This window comes from Berghia stephanieae, chromosome 3, assembly GCF_034508935.2.
Source record: "Berghia stephanieae isolate SIO BIC M18660-M18661 chromosome 3, UCSD_Bste_1.3, whole genome shotgun sequence".
Lineage (NCBI taxonomy): Eukaryota > Metazoa > Mollusca > Gastropoda > Nudibranchia > Aeolidiidae > Berghia > Berghia stephanieae.
In genome coordinates this window covers 53733020-53755519 of record NC_088362.1, presented here as the reverse complement: position 1 = coordinate 53755519, position 22500 = coordinate 53733020, and the positions used below count along the sequence as shown (strand labels likewise).

The 22500-nt window shown below is 36.1% G+C and overlaps 2 protein-coding genes across 2 annotated transcripts in view; one reads left to right on the top strand and one right to left on the bottom strand.

Moving 5' to 3' along the window:
* The window catches only part of LOC144969589 (popeye domain-containing protein 3-like), a 92779-nt gene that overhangs the window by 6128 nt on the left and 64151 nt on the right, over window positions 1-22500 (top strand). Inside the window, exons 2-7 of the mRNA XM_078908735.1 lie at window positions 1467-1752; window positions 2861-3050; window positions 4338-4460; window positions 7964-8069; window positions 9810-9962; window positions 19385-19562. Of these exons, the coding sequence (XP_078764861.1) occupies window positions 1611-1752; window positions 2861-3050; window positions 4338-4460; window positions 7964-8069; window positions 9810-9962; window positions 19385-19562 (892 nt within the window). The 5' untranslated portion in view covers window positions 1467-1610. The remainder of the gene's footprint in view (window positions 1-1466; window positions 1753-2860; window positions 3051-4337; window positions 4461-7963; window positions 8070-9809; window positions 9963-19384; window positions 19563-22500) is intronic.
* Window positions 12289-15555, bottom strand: LOC144969588 (dynein regulatory complex protein 9-like). The gene is made up of 2 exons (XM_078908734.1): window positions 15454-15555; window positions 12289-13946 (listed from the first exon to the last, which is right to left on the bottom strand). The coding sequence occupies exon 2, from the start codon at window positions 13933-13935 to the stop codon at window positions 12433-12435; it is 1503 nt and encodes a 500-aa protein (XP_078764860.1). The 5' UTR covers window positions 13936-13946; window positions 15454-15555; the 3' UTR covers window positions 12289-12432.

Genomic DNA, 22500 nt, shown 5'->3' with positions numbered 1-22500 from the left:
ATGTTCTTTTGTGTTTCTGCATTTGTAGTCCAGCTTTCGCATCCGTATAACAAGATTGGCCACACGTAGCACTTCAAGACTCGGAATCTAATCCCGAACGACATCTGTTTGTTTTTCAAAATGTTTCCCAGCTGCGAATCACTTACCCAAAAAGACAACGTCTATCCGAATAAAATTTAGATTTTTAAAGAAAAATTAGAAAACGTTTCCCTCAATGTTGAATAAATTTGCTTTTGAGAAACACATATTATTTTCCAGCTATTAATCTGACACAGAAGCCAGTTGAGAAAACTGATTCGTTGAGTTTTAGACGGACGCCTCTTTTTTAGGCGAATCTCTCTGGATGTTATTTCGGGATGAATACGATACTGAAAAGTCATTTTATTTAAATATTGAATGATCTGACCTGATGAGAAAAATAGGGTATGGAGAAGTGCAAGATGAAAACAGAGAATAAAAAGGTAGGGGGTTAGTGTCAAACTCAGGATCTAATTGACACGACACCCTCCGCCTGGCCGAGAGAGAGAGAGAGAGAGAGAGAGAGAGAGGAGAGGGAGAGAGAATATATATATATATATATATATATATATATATATAAGAGAGAGAGAGAGAGAGAGAGAGAGAGGGGGGGGGGGGCAGTGACAGGTCGCACAACATACTGAGCTATCCAGCGCCCGCTCCACACTTTTTTTGAATGATCAGACCTACAGTTTATAAATCTATTCAACCGTCTCGATTTAAGAATAATAATATAGACATCCGGAAGAGCCTTAGGTAATTTGTAGAAACGAACTTAGTTCAACTCAACCTTAAAAGCTTTTGTCCCTGGGGTGTCCCGGTTGTTCCATGTTAGAATATTCGCCTCACAAACAAATGGACTGGTAAAGATCAAGAGTAAAACCAATTTTTTTTCTGACTTTCCCTTGGTCGGCCAGCAAAGATTGGGTAGTTGGGTTAGTTAGAACTTGGGAATTTTACTTTCTGGTCAAATATTGCTACTGTCTGTTTAACAGTATAGAACCGAATTGTTCCATGAGCCTTATGGCACAAAAAAGACCAATTCATGTCACTGAAGGCCCTTCTATCTAGCTATCTTTGTGGCTGTATAAAATGTTCGACATTTACCCATTATGATATTTTGAACACATTAGCACTAGGCTCAACTAAGTTTGTATAATTTTTTTTTTAGAATAGTAAACAAAAACGTGATGTCAAAATTCTGGTTCTCATTGGAAGTGTAAAACCAGTCTTCCAGAGCACTGGTCACATACCTTTTCTAACTGATCGTCTAGTTTCAGAATTATTTTCTAGCCTAAATAAATGCTGGTCGTCAATAAAGATCATCCATCCTCGCTCTTTTACGACCTATAGTTATAGGAACCTGCCCAAAAATTTCGCTACAAAAATAGTTATGCCATATTGTGATTCAATATGTAAACCTATTCATTATTCACTATTCACTCCAGAGGCCTGAATACACACCTCCAAGGAGTTTTGAACCGGAACTGAAGAAAGGTGGGACGTAGTCACGACTTCTCAGTCCTATTGAAGTCAGTAAAAACAATCGACCGTTAGAGAGTACGCAGAACTGAGTGTTTGCAAACGTCGAAATGGATGCACTAGTGTTGTGCAACTCATGGCAGCCGACAAACCACGTGATTTACCATCTGGCCAATGGCATGCTGTGTCTGGGACTTTTGATACCAAATTCGAATTACGGAGCTTTGCTCTTGCACGGATTTTTGTTTATAGGTTGGTCGTGATTAGTATAGGCATGTCAACACAATCGTTTTTCTACTTTTGACTTCGACTGGTTGGTGATAGTTATAATATGAATTAGTTGAGTATTATGTTGCTGAAGGTGGTGTTAATAATGGTGATTGGATTTTTTATGATTTTTTAAAAATATACCTTTTATTGAAAAATTGCCTTAAACGAATTTTGATGATGACGATGATGTTGATGATGATGATGATGGTGATGATGATGATGATGATGATGATGATGATGATGATGATGATGATGGTGATGATGATGATGATGATGATGATGGTGATGATGATGATGTAATGATGATGATGATGATGATGATGATGATGATGATGATGATGATGATGATGATGATGATGATGATGATGTAATGATGATGATGATGATGATGATGATGATGATGATGAGATTGAGTTTGGGGAATCGATATACTTAACAACTTAACGTGAAAGTCCTGTATATAAAATACAAAGTGTTTATGACATAGTGTTACATTTCGATACATCCATTTTCAGCTGAAGTCTATAAACGAATTGTAATGATCAACCACCATAAAACGACTTTGTGGTCTTGGGGGTTTTTAAAAATCCCGCTCAGCTTCTAACCAATCTACGATTCAAATCCTTCTGTAGCGGTGCAATGACTCTTTACTCGCATTCTCTTACCATACCCAAGTGTAAAATGAGCACCTTGCCATTAGCAGCCTTGTGCCTGTCAAAAAATAATTGTAAGGAGGTCTTATTGATATCCCGTCCTCATGTTGGCTGTGGACGCTTTGTAACGCTCACTGAATACATTTAATGGACATTGTCCTATACAAAAGCCGCGGGATTAAAAAACAAAACAAAACAACTTATCTTTTGTTTTGTTCTTTCCTTTTTTTCCCGTTTCTCTATGTATGTTTTGTTTTGTTTTTCTCTTTGTTTTTGTTCTATTTGGTCTTTGTTGCTGGTTTTTGTCTTGTTTTGTTTTGTTTTTGTTTTTTTTTTGTTTTTTGGTTGTTTTTTTTTGGGGGGGGGTTTTGGTTTTGGTTTTGTGTTGGGTTTTTTTTCAACAACCAGAATGATCAAACAAAGGTAAACAATTTCAGGTTTCCTTCTGATGTGTATCTGGTCCTGGGTCATTCTATGCGCCCCGGATTTCTTCTTCTGGAACTTTGCATGTCTTCTCCTGAACGGGATCCAGACCTTCTCACTCATGTACAGCATCAGGTCTGTCAAGTTCTGTGACGAGCTGGAAGATGTTTACGTCTCCCTTTTTATGCCTTTACGGGTCTCCAGGTATGTCAATAGAGTTGAATATGCTATGTGATCCTTCATCTCCAAACGATAGATAATAAGACTACTACTACTACTACTACTACTACTACTACTACTACTACTACTACTACTACTACTATATAATAATAATAATAATAATAATAATAATAATAATAATAATAATAATAATAATAATAATAATAAATTGCGCTTATTTAGCGTTATATTCGCGTTGGAGGGTTCAATTCGCTTTACAATACAATCTCGAGTATAAAAAGAAACATGAAAACATGACATACAAATATCAGCAACATGCCTAAACATATTGATATGCAAGTATATATATATATATATATATACACATATATATATATATATATATATATATATATACATATATATATATATATATATATATATATATATATATATATATATATTATAAAAATACAATTTTACATGTAACAGGGACAGAAATAGATGCTAAAGGTCAAATTAAATCCTACCTGGTCAAAATAAATATGAAATGTTGGGGTTTTGTCGTTCTAAAATACTAGACCGTCTATATTCATTCTCCTCAACACAAGCTGTTCAAACTCACTCCAAGTGATATGTCTGACTCTAAATTCCATTTTCAGCATCTTTGTCATTCGACATAATGGGCCACATATATTAAGTTGGTGCGGCTTTGTGTTCTAGTGGTATGACAATTGCCTTCGGATCGGAAGTTCCAGGAGGGTTCGAGTCCTGTTCTGAGCATCGCATAATTGCGTCCTTGGAAAAGGTTCTTTACTCACATTCTCTCATCTGACTCAGGTGTAAAATGCCGTTAACATATCAAAGTTTAAAAAATGTAATATCGCCAAACAGGCGCCATGACTCGTCCCACTGTACTTAACATTCAGGACGAGACATGAATCTTGGTAGGCGATATTTCAATTCTTTTTCGACAGAGACAACGCTCTTAACGGTTTTGTTTGATGAGCGAACGTGAGTTTGATGAGCGAACGTGAGTTTGATGAGCGAACGTGAGTTTGATGAGCGGACGTGAGTTTGATGAGCGAACGTGAGTAAAGAGACTTTTTCAAGGAAGCAACTGTGCGTGTTCAGAGCGTACTCGAACTCCTCTGGACCTTCCGGTCCGCAGACGAGTGTCATACCACAAGACCTCATAAAACGCGTTAGATATCACATTCAAAGCAAATTTTGAAACTTATTAATTTGATAAATTTAAACCTTTTTTGTCTTCTACTTTGCTCTCTTCTATTATTGATAACTAAATCCTTTTGTGTTGATATGTCTATGCAGACAGTTGTACAGAAAATTGATGTGTCCCGAATTCTGTTTTCTGGTCACTTTACACGAGGGGGAAACCTACGCTACACAATCTGTGACTAGGACTGATAAACTGGGACTGCTCATCAGTGGCACGTAAGTATTCAACAGCTGCACGAATAAATGGACTGATGATCAGTAACAGGGAAAGCCAATAAAGATAAATAGTGCCAATCGACTCAAAACATATTATGTCGAGACAATTAAAGTGCTGAAAATTGAACCGAATATCCGTGTTACATTTTTTCTCCCGACAGAGACAACGGTTATAACACCCCGTTACTCATTTTACACCTGAGTTCGGTTAGAGAATGTGAGTAAAAAGCTTTTTCCAAGGACTCAACTATGATTTTCTCAGATCGGGATTCAAACCATGGACCTTCCGGTTTGAAGGAGAGTTTCATACCATAAGATCACATAGATGGAAAAACAAGTGAGTTGATGGATGGATAGACTGATGTGTGTAACCCAGAATGTTTTGCACGTAATGTTGATGGAGATAAGAACGAGTTAATTGTCACAGTGATGGATGAGTTAATGGGTAGGTGGTTGGAAGAATGGTGAGATGGCAAAACGAGTGGGTTGATAGACAGATAGATATATTGTTGTAATTCAGAATGTTTTGTATAGAATGATGGAGATAAGAGAGAATAGATAAATACAGCGATGGATGCGTTAAACATAATAATAATAATAATAATAATAATAATAATAATAATAATAATAATAATAAATGGCATTTATATAGCGCTTTACCCCGTTGTCACAAGCCCTAAACGCTTTACAGTGATATGAAACATAACATATTACGTTAAGACAAGTGTTGATGGAAAAATGATACGAATTCAATTTAACAACAACAAAATATGATAAAAGTATTGCAACTTAGGACGTAACAAAGCCACTTAGCCATTATCACTGGAATGAGATGCATTGGGAATTGTATACATATTCTGTTGTTTTATTCTAAATTGCATTATGTCGTCAATCATGCCTGAGGACCCACGGAATCACAAAGATGATATATTCTGTAGGTCTGCAGATATGATGGATGACAACACAATATCATTGAAAACATGTTTACATTTCTGAATAAATCTCATATCAGTGATAATAATGGATAACTGATTAACCCATTTTGTGTGATTTTGTTTATGAGAAAAATCCCTCAAGCAATGACTGGATGGGAATGGATTATTTATTTATTTGATGATAAAGATAACGTACAAATAAATAAAAAAGAACATATGTTTAGAAAAAGTATACGTTTACATCATGGGTGATAGCAGTCGATTCACATGTAAAGAGTCAAAAATAGATTACGACTGCAGTCGAGAAGTTTTCTGATCCCTCTTTCAATCCAGCAGTGTTCGGGTAGCTGGTTCTGTTAGATCTGGCGGAAAGTAGTGTTAAATAGAGTAGCACCTATTCAAAGGAAAGAAAGCAATTGCTTTTGTCCGTTTCACTTTATAGAAATCGGGATAAACTCGGGCTCCAGTGGCTTTATTGCTTCTAAAGAATATTTTTTATACTTTTGCATTCAGCAAAATGAATCAAGAATAGCAAGTCAACGATTTGTTACATCGAATGCATTTCGTTACGCTCGTGTCGATATCCTATAACAAACTGCTAATTGAATCGAATATGTATTCATCCGACGTGTATCTATCTATACAGATAAGTACACGTTGGACGCATCCATTGTGATATGTTGTCTCCACAACATTTGAAAAGTAGGAAAATATTTAAAGCGAGTTTTTTAAATGTTGTAAACAACTCAAAATATGAATAATGCATTACATGGGAATATCTAAAAATTAATGTTATTTTCATAACTTTTTGTTTGCCTTAATCAATCAGTTAACAGGCGTACTCTAGAAAAACTTGTATTCAAAAATTAGGCCAAAAAAATGTCCTTCAAATATATATCGATTTAAATGACCATTATCTTGGCAAAAATCTCAAACCCGGGACGTCGCATTTGAAGGACGAGTTATTTGGCCAAATCTTTTTTATACATTTATGTCGGCTTCTACTAGAAGGTTAGAGACATTTGAGATGTGAATGAATAGAAGAATGTTGAGGTTATCATGAACAGACAAGTATACGAACGAGGAAGTGTTGGTGAAGGTGAGAAAAGGAAAAAATATTGATAGATACCATCAGAAAGAGGCAGTTACGATGTCTGGGACATGCGTGGAGAAGAAAAGTTGGTTACATCTGGGATGATCTAAGGAAAGAGAGCGAGAGAACGACAGAAAATGACATATTTGATTAACCTAAGAATGGCCAAAAGTGATTTAAAAATCAACGCAGAGTTCATGCGCACCGCAAAGGATCGTGATTCGTGGAAACAGCTGACTGGCAACGTGCTCAAGAGTACACGTCACGATGGATGATGATGTCGGCTTCAAAAGCCAAACCAGTCATCGATTATCCTACTGTTTACAGAGTATCCGGATTTTAGAATGGATGCAAAGCAGATTCTAAAAATAGTATTATTTACACACTTTCAATAAAATCAAATACGTTAATTGCATCTAGAGGTATTTCCCACTATTTGATGAATTTGATACTTAAACGTCCTAATTACGATTTTTCAACAGTTTTTTTTTCAAACATAGACATGTAACCGGATATCCGATTTCGTATTCAATGTCCGTGTACGTACCTGTATCGAAATAACCAAAATCTTATCAAAGTTCAAGATACCAAGGATCAATAAATTTCTGAGCAGAATCACAAGGTAATTTTTACACAATTTTCATAGAATTAAATACGTTTATTGCATCTATAGATTTTTTTCTCACCATTTGAGTAGATTGCTACTTAAGCGTCCTCGTGAGAATATTTCAACACGTTTTTCTTCTTTTTTTTCCCAGAAATATCGAGATATAATCAGATAGCTGATTGATCTCGTATTCAATATCCGATACCCGAATCGAAATAACAAAAAAACTTCCCAAAGTTCAAGGTACTATTCATCACTATATGTCTGAGCAAACTTAGTTGGACTTGAAGTATATAGATATCTACACTTCACGGCTGTATCGGAGCAGACGGATTATTCTGTGCAGTCAATCGTTGTTCCATTCGGTATCGACTTTGAACACCGGAAATAACAAAATGGTTTGTTTGAGATCTGTCATGAATCTGACGTCACACGTATAAAAAACTCACTTTGAAAATCCAATCAGCAGCTATCATTTTGATTGGTTAACGACTCAGGGACGAGTCGGAATTTCCGTTTTGAAAGGAACCGAATCCGATTTCAACAAACACTTTGACCAGTTTCCAATTGGTCATCCGACATGATTGAGGAGGAAAGTACTATTTAATGAATGAATGAATGAATAAATGAATGAGTGTATGAATGAGTGAATGACTAAATAAATGAATGAATAAATGAGTGAAATAATAAATGAGTCAAAGACATCATGGATTGAAAAGAACAAGAAGAATGGATTTTGCTTTTGCTTTTTTAAAATCTTACATGTAGATATTAGTGAACAATATTTCAGTCAAGTGACGGGATTGATTTTAAAAAGTCCCATCGATACTATTTTCACCTGAACAACATTTCCACACTTTTACTCCAGCATGCACGCTTACAGCAATCGCAGCCTGCTCCATACCATATCCAGCAAACAGTTCATCGACTCACCGGAGTTTGAATCCACCGCTACAGGAGATGAAAAGTTCCAGGTGAGACTCCAAAGAATGGACAAAGAGTCTTCAACTTTACCTTTGATTTGGCATTTACTCTCCTACTTATTCAAATTGGGGGGTGGGGGGGAGGGGGGGGGGCGAAGTGGTTAACCCCCAATATGCTCACTTTGGACAACATGGGTGATTCCTGTTGACATCAGACATCTTGTTTGATGAGTTATCTACTCGTATATTCCTTCGTGGAATGCCGAGGCGACGATATCTTATGATGTCGTGGCGTAAGGCCACAATTATTTTTTAAATTCAAAATACACTGACATTGATGCTTTTATGGCCTTAAAATAAATAAAAGATATAAAATAAAATAAAATTCCCTTTATTCATCTCCAAGGGGAAATTTGTCTTTAGCGTCTATTCCAAAGGAAGACTGGAACAACCCAGGTGTCAGCCGCAGTGCAGCGCAAAAAGTGAGCTAGGGCGAGGTGGCTTGCTCAGGGCCACACAACGAGGCGGGGAGTCGACACTATGAAGCTGAACATTGGTACTATCTAGTACCACAAATCAATAATGAGACCATCCTTAATTTGGTGTAAAATGTACATGTGCGGCTATGTGGTCTAGTGGTATGACACTCGCTTTCGGATCGGAAGGTCCTGCTCGGCGCATAGTTGAGTCCTTGGAAAAGGCTCTTTAATCACATTCTCTGCCCGACTCAGGTGTAAAATGAGTACTTGGCCGTTAACATCGTTGTCTTTGTCCGAAAAATTGTATTATCGCCTAACAGGCATCATGTCCCGTCCTACATGTTAAATGTTGCTGTTGACCAGGGACCCCTTGTAAAGCGCTTTGAGCACATTTAGTGGATATTGCGCTATATAAAGCTCAATTGTTTTTTTAAAACAAAAATGAACATTATATCAGTTTTTTAAAAAGAACAGAAAACCAAACATGGAAAGTTTAGAGCTCAAACCCCTTCTTCAGCTAACAACAAAAAAAACAATATAAACATAAATATATTACTAAAGTATAGATCGACGACAGAGACATTTTTATAGTGTTCAGCATCTTCATCTTCGACGTGCACTTATTTGCAGCAGGTCTGATATCCCAATTAATTATGGGATCATTGTTGTAATGGAAATCTCAAAAGTTAACGCAAAATATTATCCATTACAACAATGTTAAACTAGACCCATAATAGGCCTCAACAGTCGTGACGTCACTTCCCTCGTAATGACGCATTGTAACTTAGTAACTGGTTCTCAACTATCTGAACAATGGCGGACGACCTTATGAAATACTTCGACGAGCATAAAAGTGTATCCAGAGGAGAGAAACATTATAAATCTGTTCATGTTTTGACTTTTATACATTCTGACAACAGAAAAAAGTTCTAGCCAGCATGGAAGAATAAAAAGTACCGAGTCTCTTTGTTTAGAACCAAGCTGCTCGTTGCTAGGCGGACGTGACATCAGACTATTGAATCCCATTGCGTTCAAATGTCAGACCTAAATGTATGTACACGTGGTACCTGGGCAATAAGTCTGACAACAATCAAAATGTTTGAGACTCAGTCCCAAAGTCGAGAAAGTTTGTTGTTGTTGTTGTTTTTGTTGTTGTTGTTGTTGTTGTTGTTGTTGTTGTTTTTCTTTAATGGGGGCAAGCTTTACTTTTTGTATATTTTATTGTATATCATATATATATATATATATATATATATATATATATATATATATATATATATATATATATATATATATATATATTTAAAAACAGGTGTCCATTGTTGCCTCCAGCATGTGTCGTTACCTATTCTGGCCTCGCCAGTCACTGGAATACATGTTGGTCAAAGAACCGTACCTAGCGGCTGTCATGAAGACTATCATTGGCCGTGACCTCACTAACAAGCTGTATGCCTTGAATGAACGGGTAAGTTAATTGCGCGGCCTTTGTTTGGCCTGACACTTCACTATGTGGTGGTCTAGTGGTATGACTCTCACATCCGGTTGCATGGTCCTGGTTGAATTCTCGTTAGCTCTGAGCGGTGAATAGTTGTTGCGTCCTTGGAAAAGTCTCTTTACTCACGTTCTCTTACCGTACTCGGGTGTAAAAGGAGTACCTGGCAGTTAAGTGTTGTCTGTCGGAAAAAATGTAATATCACCTAAAACGCCTCTTGTCTCGTCCTACATATTAAGCAGATCTGCTGCTGTTGGCGAGGGACCCCTTTAGAGCGCTTTGATCTCGTTTAGTAGATATCGTGCCATAAGAATGCTGACGACTCTTTTAAAGTTTAAATTTACGTCACAATACAAGACAACAATTGGCAAAAAAGAGAAGAAGAATAGAAAAGTAAGTTGTCGTTAGTAGTGTTCAAAGAAACAAAAAATTTCATTGGTGGAACTATTGAATACCGTTCGTTGTTCACTTTCTTTTAATGGTTGGTCGTGGCGAATTACAGTGACACATTTTATGGTTTGTGTCTCAGGCTATAAGTTTACCAAGGCTATGGTAACTGACCTCCCAAGCACGTCGTTTGTCCTTAGTTTGTCCTTTTGATTCTAGATAGGCTGCCAAGGAAATAAATGACGCATTGAGAAGCGCATTAAGCTGGTATTATCATTGAAATGTGCTTTCTAGATTGGAATTTTTCTATTGTTATTTTCACGGAGCGCAATGTTGTCAACCAATATGTTTGTTGAGGTCATTGAGACATAAAGTAATAGATATGAATTTGTTTTGTTATTATATACTTGAAAATATGAATTTGCCCGATTAGACTATTTTTCTCCTTCTCTCTCTCTCTCTCTCTCTCTCTCTCTCTCTCTCTCTCTCTCTCTCTCTCTTTCTTTCTTTCTTTCTCTCTCTTTCTCTCTTTCTTTCTTTCTCTCTCTTCTCTCTCTCTCTCTCTCTCTCTCTCTCTCTCTCTCTCTCTCTCTCTCTCTCTTCTTCTCTTCTGTTCGTTCTTCTTCTTCTTCTTCTTCTTCTTCTTCTTCTTCTTCTTCTTCTTCTTCTTCTTCTTCTTCTTCTTCTTCTTCTTCTTCTTCTTCTTCTTCTTCTTCTTGCCGGGTTTTATTATATTGAAGTGAAAGTTCAGATCAAAATAAGGACCAATTTTACATCCCAAAAGCAATAGATATATCTATTATAGATAGAATGAAATTGACATCACTCAAGTCTTTGTTATTGTTTTTAGCCAGCTATTTTTATGAGTAGTTGTCACCAAATAGTATGATCAGACTATAAACAAAAAGGTTACAAAGGTTACGCATTGTTTTATGTGTTGGCACGTTTTTTATATCCAGCTGGCGGATGTTATGAGTATTCTAACTATTCGATATCATTAGTACTCCTATAGATAGTATGCGCTTGGCTAAGAAGCTCATAACATTGCCACCCGGAAGTATAACGGACCAACACACAAAACTGTGTGTATCCATGAACGTTTATAATCGGGTTAATACAGTTCAGTGAGCATTACTCATAAACGCGGATGGCAAAAAAAAAAACAATAACAAAGACATGAGTGACGTCATCTTCGAACTAGCTAATGGTTTTCTACATTTTTAGTTGATTTGAACCTATTAATAAAAAAGAGAAAAAGAATCCGAGTGTTGGTAAAGTATAACTACAGTTTTATCCACTGTCTAAAAGCAATTTCCCACTTGAAATGTGTGAAATACTTATCTATAAATTTACAGTTGCGCATGCAAAGTTGTATCAAAATTTAAAAACGAACAACAAATAACGATATCAAGTTTACTTTTTCCAAGATGCGTGATATATTAAAAAAAAACATTACTATTACGACATAATATATTTGGTTTCATTCATTCATGACTAGATGGTTGGTTGGGGTAAAGGACGATATGAAAGAACTGGACCTGGAGGAAGATGATGCTATGAACCGAGATGCATCGAGAAGGGGCATTCATTATGGCAACCCTGCAAAATGCGGGATAAGCTGAAATATAATAATAATAATAATAATAATAATAATAATAATAATAATAATAATAATAATAATAATAATAATAATAATAATAATAATAATAATAATAATAATAATGAAGAGAAGAAGAAGAAGAAGAAAGAAGAAAGAAGAAAAGAAGAAGAAGAAGAAGAAGAAGAAGAAGAAGAAGAAGAAGAAGAAGAAGAAGAAGAAGAAGAGATGATGATGATGATGATGATGATGATGAGAGAGAGAAGAAGAAGAAGAAGAAGAAGAAGAGAAGAAAAGAAGAAGAAAGAAGAAGAAGAAGAAGAAGAAGAAGAAGAAGAAGAAGAAGAAGAAGAAGAAGAAGAAGAAGAAGAAGAAGAAGAAGAAGAAGAAGAAGAAGAAGAAGAAGAAGAAGAAGAAGACTATTACGACATAGATAAGGAACGTTTTCATCACGAGGAATCATTTAGTCTTCTTCGACCCTTTCATCTTTGCCTTCCTTTCTATGTTCTTGGGGTTCCATGGACCAAGCTCTTTCCTGTACATCTCTCCCCTCCACCATGCCTGAATTTTTGTGGCTTTTTTGTTCTTAAGTTTCTCCATTTTCAGCCGGTCTGCCTCAATCTGCTTGATTCGTCGGTCATCTATGGCGACCTGTTCGTAGTCTGTGATCATCGCTTTGAGCCACTCCATTCTCGCCAGATCCCTGGCCCTGTCCGCTTTCATCTGGTCCAATGAAGCTTGCAGAGCGTCTCTGTCACGTTCATATTTGTCTACCCAGTATTCCAAACGCCGTTGAACTTCTTTATATTTTTTGTATATTGTGTCTAGCATCAAGAAGTGCACATATTCGTAGCGGTCCCGCTTCATCACATTTCTTTCCATTAAATCATCCATATTTTTTTCGGCTTTCGCACACATCTTTTTCATACGGGCTTTGGTCATGACTGCATTGTGATTAACGTACAAATACTCCAACTCCTTTCTTTTCAGTAACTCCTGCCTGTTGTCTTCAAACTCCCACATCTTGTTTTGCATCTCTTTATGTGCTTTCCTTTTTTCTGCACGAAGCCTCTTGATTATTTTCTTGGATTCAGTAATGTAGTCTGAATCCTTCATACTCCTCTCTAACTTTTCCTTCATTCCTTCGTATTTTTCCTTCTCTTGATCAACAGCTCCAACCAACGTATTGAAAGTACAATTCTGGATGAGTTCTGTTGAAACGTTGTCCAGTATGATATTCATTTGAGTTCTCTCTGACTGAACCTTTCCTTTCACGCTAAATCTGCCAATTCCAAATTCACGCAAAACTTTAGTCAGCCTTTTCCTCATATTCTCAACGGGTGTTATTGTGCACATTTGTTCGATTCGACGAGCCGCCACTGTCGAGTAATGTTGACGGAGAATGTATTTCTCCTTAAACAAACTGTTGCTATAGGGATCAAATTCAGCGGGTATTGTAACTTTTGGTCTATGTACAGCTTGGTCGTAAGCCACAGATTCCCTTGACCTGAGATCTACCTGTGGAGCATCGATAGACATCCCTATGATATCCAGCTGATCACTCATCTCTTCAAGCACGACAGAAATTTGCAAGGCGTCCATGATCCCAAGCCCACTGGGTCCATTTTCAACAAAAGTGTTGTAAAATAATTCCTTGATCACATCTTCATCTTCATCCTCTTCTTGTGCTGGAGTTATTGGTTCGGACATAAGCGGTTTTGTTGCTGATTGCGCTTTCCGGGGAAGTGTGTCGGTCTCACGACTAAATTTATTAAATAGATTTAAAAATTCGAGAGTTGATACAGAGGATTGGTCATCTTCTTTTTTCTTGTCTCTTTCATCTTTGTCATAATCCTCTTTGTGCTCTCCATCATCAACATCGTCGTCATTGCTGTGGCTGTCTTCCCCTTCATCGTCACTGTCGTCGAATCGAGGTTCAGAACTCAGCTCATCGGAGGACATTTTCCTACAGCCTGTAATATATGAAAAAAAAAAGATGAACGTGTCCGTCTCAAAGAGAATTTTCCACAATCAAGCCACCTTTGTTTAAAAAATTTACAATTATCTTTTTAGGTTATTTAAAGACAAAAATTTGCGTTTTATGCAGTATAATATATATATATATATATATATATATATATATATATATATATATATATATATATGTTATATACACACACTTATATATATATATATATAATATATAATATATATTATACTGCATAAAACCAATATATATTATATATATATATATATATATATATATATATATATATATATATATATATATATATATATATATATATATATATATATATAAGTGCATTCTATAATGAGAATAGATAGTTCGAAGTTGGCTTCACTCAGGTCTTTGTTATTGTTGTTTGCCATCTGCGTTTATGAGTCATTCTTACTAAAATAACATAACCAGACTATAAACGATCATAGTTAGACACAGTTTTGTGTGTTGGCCAGTTATACTTCCGGATGGCAATGTTGTGAACTTATTTGCCAAGTGCATACTATCTATATGAGCATCTATCTGTACACACAGCAGATAGGCTCTCAACGCTTACATGATTTTTTTCAACCCAACGATCATATGGAAGTGAATATGGACATATTCGCATAGAAGGGTGTCTCCGATATGAATAATAGGGCAGAGAAGTCGTGACGTCTTAGATTCTACTCTTCCGGTTCCAAAATCCTTGGAAGTGTGTAGAGAACCAGTCCTTCGGAGGACTAATAATGAATAGGTTTCATATAGAATCAAAAGATCGATAATTAATAATAATAATATAATAATAATAATAATAATAATAATTAATAATAATAATAATAATAATAATAGAAAGAATAGTAATAATAATAATAATAATAATAATAATAGATAATAATAACGATAATAATTATAACAAATAATATTAATATGTAATAATATAATAATAATAATAATAATAATAATAATAATAATAATAATAATAATAATAATAATAATAATAATAATAATACCTGCACACGTTGAGTACAGGTATATGAAACGTTTGATAAAATTGAAGTCCCAGGTTTGAGAGTGTTCCGCAAATATGAGGTCATTTTAATCCAATAATACTTCTTTATTGGATGACCTGTTTTCTGGCTAAAATCTTAAATACGATGTTTTTTTCACAATCAATACGATATGTAGTATACGACGTGTAATCATATTTGCAGGTCTGACATCCGAACCCACTTAAGGGCCTAGTTTAACATTATTGTAATAGACAATATTTTGCTTCATTTTTTTTTTTAGATTTCCATTACAACAATGAGCCCACAAGGATCAGACCTGTAAATAAGTGCACGTCGGTGGTATATAATTAATTGACGACAATATCATGTTTAGATTAATAAAAATAAATCCCTATGAGAATGCATGGCTTTTGCAGAGAACATGATTGTCAAAATATATTTTAAAATGAGTAAATTTTTGCAACAAACCTTAAATAACTATTTTTAAAGTGGTGACAGGCCGAATCAATGAACAAGTTGGAAATTGCTGTTTAAACAGTGAGCTCAACTTTTATTCAAAACAAGCCGTTCAAAATAAACGACAAATTGAAATCTTAGAGGTTTTTCTGCCAAAAACTGGCTACGCATCTTATTTAGATGTGCACAATAATGTCTTAACTATGAGATAAATAACAATGTGAAATTGAATGTAACATAACATAACATGTGGTATAGGGCAAAATAGGATAAGATCCTTTGAATGCCCTTAATATTAATTAGTAATGCCATAAATCTATTGGTTAAATATTACAATAACGATACACGTGGTAAAGATAGTATTTCAACTTAAATGTACTCATGTGGTGTACAAACATATATCTTTAACCGTGACATGCAAAGCGCACACACAACCACACACACACACACACACACACACACACACATACACACGCGTATAGAAGATAACCATAATAATATAATAATGCATAATATATACATACAAGATTGAAAGCCATGTCAACAGCAGAGCAAACAAGTATTATTCGTCATATATAAATCTCCCATCATATAATTCCCTGTCTACTAACACCTTGAAATAATCCATAGATTTTGCATTCTTTGTTTCAAATTTCAAACTGTTCCATTTCTGAACAATACGAATACCGAACCAGTTTTGTCTTATGTTTGTTTTGCATCTAGAGACAAAAATCTTAAACTTGTCCCCTCTAGTAAAAGTAATATTAGAATATGAAAAAAAATAAGAAAAGTCTATCCTATCCAGACCATGTACCAATCTATAAACCTGAATTAAATCCCCACGAATTCTTCTATATTTCAAACTGGGTAAGTCAAGAAATTCTAACCTTTCCTTATAAGATAAATACTGTATTGTATAAATTTTTTTGGTAGCTCTCCTCTGTACACTTTCAATACTAATAGATTGTCTTTTATATAATGGGCTCCAGATGCAATTTCCGTATTCTAGAATTGGTCGAACGAGCGATTTATACAAATATAAAAATGTGGTTTTATCAAGACTTATAAAGGTTCTATATATTATTCCCATCATTCTGTTTGCACGGCTTACACAATTATCAATATGTAAATCAAAATTCAAATGTGAATCAAAAGTAACTCCCACATCCTTTTCATAAGGCACAACGGAAAGTAGATTTGACATAGAAGTATCGGTTAAATAATTATGACATGGATTATTTTTTCCTATATGTAATACTTTACATTTCGAAACATTAAAGTCCAAATGCCATGTTGTAGACCATTTGAAAAGTGAAAATATATCATTTTGTAGAATGTTATGATGTTCAGTTGTACTATAGATCTTTGTATCGTCTGCAAACAGTTTGCAGGCTGAATTTATGCCACATGGTAAATCATTTATATATAAAAGAAATAAAAGTGGTCCCAATACGCTTCCTTGGGGTACACCGCTAATTACATTCTTAAAATCCGACCCCACACCATTGACAATGACCCTTTGTATTCGATTATTAAGAAAGTCTTTAATCCAGTTAAATATATTCCCTTTAAATCCATATGTTTTTAGTTTAATGAATAATCTCTCATGAGGTACAGAATCAAAAGCCTTGCGGAAATCAAGATAAACAACATCAATGCATTGATCACGATCAATTAACTTGGTAAAATCCTCCATCACCTGTAAAAGTTGAGTAATGCATGATCTCTTTGATCTAAAACCATGCTGGTTATCGTTTAGCATCGTATGACTTTCAAGAAAGTCCATTATTCGGTCTTTCAAGATAGACTCCATAACCTTACAGAGTATGCATGTTAAGCTGATGGGTCTATAGTTTGCAGCATCTAGTTTGCTTCCCTTTTTATGAATGGCAGTAACATTGGCTTGTTTCCATTCAATGGGTAAGGTACCAGATTCAAGAGACTTATTATATATTGTTGATAGCGGCTGTGATATTTCAAAGGCCACTTCTTTCAGTAAACGGGGATGAAGGGAATCGGGTCCCATGCTTTTAGTCACGTCTAAATTCAACAATTTTGCAAGTATGTCTTCTTGTGTAATATAAAAATCGGGGACGTTTAATTGATTTGTAACATTTAACGTTGGTATATTTGTAGTGTCTTCTTGAACAAACACAGATGAAAAATAATTATTTAAAACATTAGCTATATCTATATCCGAAGTAACCTTGGTACCATCATCTTTCAGTAAAACACTAACACCTGGTTTTCTTTTCAACTTTCTGTTTACGTATCTCCAAAAGCCTTTCGGACTACTCTTACATTCAATTTATTCAATTTAATATATATACGAAAACAGATAAAATGAACGTTTCGGGTTTCCCCTTTATGAACAAAACAGGTTGAATGAAAGAAACACTACAGACGAATGAGATAATGTGGTAGTGGCGTTGTTAAGATTAATAAAATCTTTTTTCCTAATATTAGCAATCTTAATTAACCTTATTTTGGTAAGTGGATGTATAGGTAGATTATAAGGAAAACGGGACGTATAAGAGCAAGTATGGGTGATATTTATTGGCGACTAACATTTATTTAGTCTAGAAAATAAGGAGCCATCCCTATGAAACTATAAGATCAATTACACAAGGTATGTATCCAGTCCTTCGGAAGAGTGGTTTTACACTTCCAATGAGATTGGAACCAGATTTTTGACATCATACTTTTGTTCCCTATCGGGACGATAGATGTTATTTTACCATAAGATGCTCATGCCATTGGTCACATTACAAAATGTGTTGAAAATGGACTACATAATGAAAAGTGTTCACAGTTTTCGAAATATTCAACATACAAAAAGTAATTTTGTTCATCCAACTTGACCTATGGGTATGTTTACAATTTTCATATAAACTAAGCAGAGTGTTTCCATTTATGCAGAAGTATCCTCCAATCGGTGGACATCAACAAATCATGTGATCGATGACTCGGTTGGACAAAAACCTGAATATAGATCGCTTCCATTAAACAGACCTGCCTACTATTACCAAAACATCGTAAAATTACGAAACTTTAGCTCCAATTTCCTTATTACGTTATCAGCATCTCTATGTTCTTAAAACTTATTGAAAGTAAAATGAGATGCCTGATGTATAATTGTAAGGTTTTTGACGTGTAATTTAACAATTGAGAGTGTTAATTGGTTATTTTTAAAGTTAACTAAAGCGACTACAATGTTTGTCTCCTGAAAATTACGAATTAAATTTTTTTCAAGTAGGCAGGTCTGGATTAAGGCACAGAATCGGTGACAAATAAATAAAAATAAATAAAATAAATTCCTTTTATTCATCTTTAAGGGGAAATTTTTCTTCAGGATTTATTCCAAGGTAAGACTGGAATAACCCCGGCGTTAGCCGCAGTGTAACGCCACAAAGTGAGCTAAGATGAGTTGATTTGTTCAAGGCCACACAGCGCGTCGGGTAGTCGAACTCGCTATCTTTAGGGTACGAACCAAAGACCCGTCCCGTTGAACCAAGCTGTCCCATTCTCTCACCATACCCAGCTGTAAGATGAGTACCCAGCCTTTAACAGCATGTTGAGGAAAAATTGTAATGGCGCCTTACAGACGTAATGTTTCGTCCCACACGTTGCATTCTAAATGCATTAACCTTATAAAGAAGTCACTGACAACATTTTTATTATGTGACCCTCCGTCTCAAAACGGTATTATGTCGGGATGGACCAGATGCTAAAAAGTCAAATTATAGTTAAACTGGTCAAAAATATGAAACGTTGGTATTTAGCACAATAAAATATGATATTCCTTCTCCTCTATAAAGCATATAAACTCAACTTAAGCATGATATTTCTGGCTACAAATTCAATTTTCAGCATCTTAATCATCCCGACTTAATACCGTTTTGAGACGAGGGGTCACATATGTATCAATGCATTTCATTTTTAGGTCGCCAACCCTGGCACATCTCGCCTCGATATTCGACTTCCAGGGATCACCCATGGCCTCCGTCAACGATCAGACTGCAACAGGCAGGGCAATAACGAACCCTTAGATGCCAAATACCCAAATCGTTTAGAATTCAAAGACGAGGAAGATGTTGACAAACAGCCGGATGCCAAGGAAAGTGAGTAAATTTATTTTTAATGAGCTTTTAGATAGCGCAATATCCACTAAATGAGCTCAAAGCGCTTCAGAAGGGGTACCAAACCAATAGCAACATTTAACATGTAGGACGAAAGATTACGTCTGTAAGGCGCCATTACATTTTTTTTTCAAAGTGCTAGGTACTAATTTTACAGCGTTGGTGAGAGAATGTGCGTAAAGAACTTTATTAACGCGCTCAGAACAGGAATCGGGCCAGGACAGGTCCGAAGGTGAGCGTCATTCCACAGGTCAGGTCCGAAGGTGAGCGTCATACCAGAGGACAGGTCCGAAGGTGAGCGTCATTCCACAGGTCAGGTCCGAAGGTGAGCGTCATACCAGAGGACAGGTCCGAAGGTGAGCGTCATTCCACAGGTCAGGTCCGAAGGTGAGCGTCATTCCATAGGTCAGGTCCGAAGGTGAGCGTCATTCCACAGGTCAGGTCCGAAGGTGAGCGTTATACCAGAGGTCAGGTCCGAAGGTGAGCGTCATACCACAGGTCAGGTCCGAAGGTGAGCGTCATACCACAGGTCAGGTCCGAAGGTGAGCGTCATACCACAGGTCAGGTCCGAAGGTGCCATACAGGTCAGGTCCGAAGGTGAGCGTCAATCCACCGGTCAGGTCCAAAGGTGCCATACCAAAGGTCAGGTCCGAAGGTGAGCGGCATACAACACGGCGACAAAGCAGCGCAAAACACTACCAATTCTTGATTGTTTAAAATGGCTCTAATCTGGTCAAAAATATTAAAACCTATGACTTTTATAACAGATGCTACCAAGAAGTCTCAGGTTTGAGACTTTTGACATTCTGAGGGGTTTATTTTTTTTAATCGACTGATATTTGAGGTAAACCGGCTGCACCCGAGATCGATCTCGGTCCCTTTGCATGTGAAGCGAGTGCTCTACCAACTGAGCTATCGTGATCCTCGATCTATATAAATGATCATCTTTTAAATATATTTGGAGCTGAAAATGACTAAATGAGCCAATAAATAATTAGGAGTAAACGTGGCCCATAAAGTGAAACAATATACAAATTGATGACGATTCGGCCGTTTTCCCTTCATAATTTAATTTTATTATACAAATGTAATAATGTTTTTATAATATTGTCTTCAACTATGTATTTTAAATATCTCAAAAAGTGTGTATGGAACAGGACGAGACAAAGCAAAGATAAAAAGAAAAGAAAAAAAAAACATCCCAAAAAATCAGGCTGCCTCGACTACTGCCTGACGAAGGTAGAGGTCGAGACGTTGCATATTTGTATATTGTTTCACTTTATAAGCCATATTTACCCGTTTTAATATTGTCCTTTTAATTGAAGTTTTATAAATCCTGTTCACCCCGACTTGAAATCGTTTTGAGACGATTGTTATACATTTTAGATTATGCTGTTGTTAAAAGTTGCTGTTGGCCAGGGACCCCATGTAAAACTATCTGAGCTCGTTTAGTGGATATTGCGCTATATAAAAGCTCATTTTTTCACAAATTTGGTCATACCATTGTAATGTGTGTCCGGAATGGTTGAGGCCATTAGGATACCGGGGTGGATCGTCATTTAGTTCCTTTATGTCCGGGCGGCTACATCCGGCAGTCCGACCAAGGCGGCTGAAAATGGCTCGGGTCTCGTGACGATCGACCGGCTAACCTTTGCCCCTTTGATGTGCATTCACTTAAACACCCCCAGCACCACAAGGCGGTGATCCATTAGTGGTGACAAATGTGACAAAGCCGTGTCCATATCGTCCCTCACAGCAATTAATTCCATACAAGACACCACTGCCCTACTCTAAAGTTAAAAATTAAAAATAAATACGCGCTTCCTTGCGGCAGGCCAAGCATCGTGAGATGCAGTCGCCTTGGCATTTCATGATTGAAGGAATATTATAGATAATCCATCAAACAAAGGGCTAATGTCAACAGGAATCACCCATGTTGTCCAACGTGAGATTCCGTCGCCTAGCATTCCATGAGGGAATATATATATATATATATATATATATATATATATATATATATATATATATATATATATATAGAGAGAGAGAGAGAGAGAGAGAGAGAGAGAGAGAGAGAGAGATTAATAAAAATTCAATTACCAGGACACAATAACGAGTAAATATAGTATATATATATATATATATATATATATATATATATATATATATATATATATATATATATTATATATAGAACGAAGTTGCTGTCACTCGGGTCTTTGTTATTATTTTTTGCCATCCATATTTATGAGTAATTCTCACTAAACTGTATTAACCAGACTATAAAACTTCATGTTTACACATAGTTTTGTGTGTTTGCCGTTATACTTCCGGATGGCAACGTTGTGAGCTTCTTAGCCAAGCGCATACTCTCTATAGATAGTCAATCAAACAAGATGTCTGATGTCAACAGGAATCGCCCATGTTGTCCAAATATTAGTTAATAATCTTGCCTAAAGAGAAAAAAAAGAAAGTGCCTGCAGTGGAGCTCAAACCCGGTACCTTCTTGGCCATGGTTCAATACCTTATAGATAGTATGCGCTTGGCTAAGAAGCTCATAACATTGCCATCCGGAAGTATAACGGACCAACACACAAAACTGTGGGTATCCATGAACGTTTATAGTCGGGTAAATACAGTTCAGTGAGCATTACTCATAAACGCGGATTGCAAAAAACAATAACAAAGACGTGAGTGACGTCATCTTTGAACTATCTATACATTCGGCCTCCTCGCCTCATTAGGCTTTTAACGAAATCGGGTCGAACGCCGAACCCGAACGCCGAACCCGAACGGATATAGCCTTCTCACGTGACCATGAACGAGATCTGGATAGTGAAGACTCTCAAGCGGTATGCAGCATCGGATCTAAGGTCACGTGATAGAGGATAGCTTGGGTTGCTGTTGGCTTGTGTTAGGG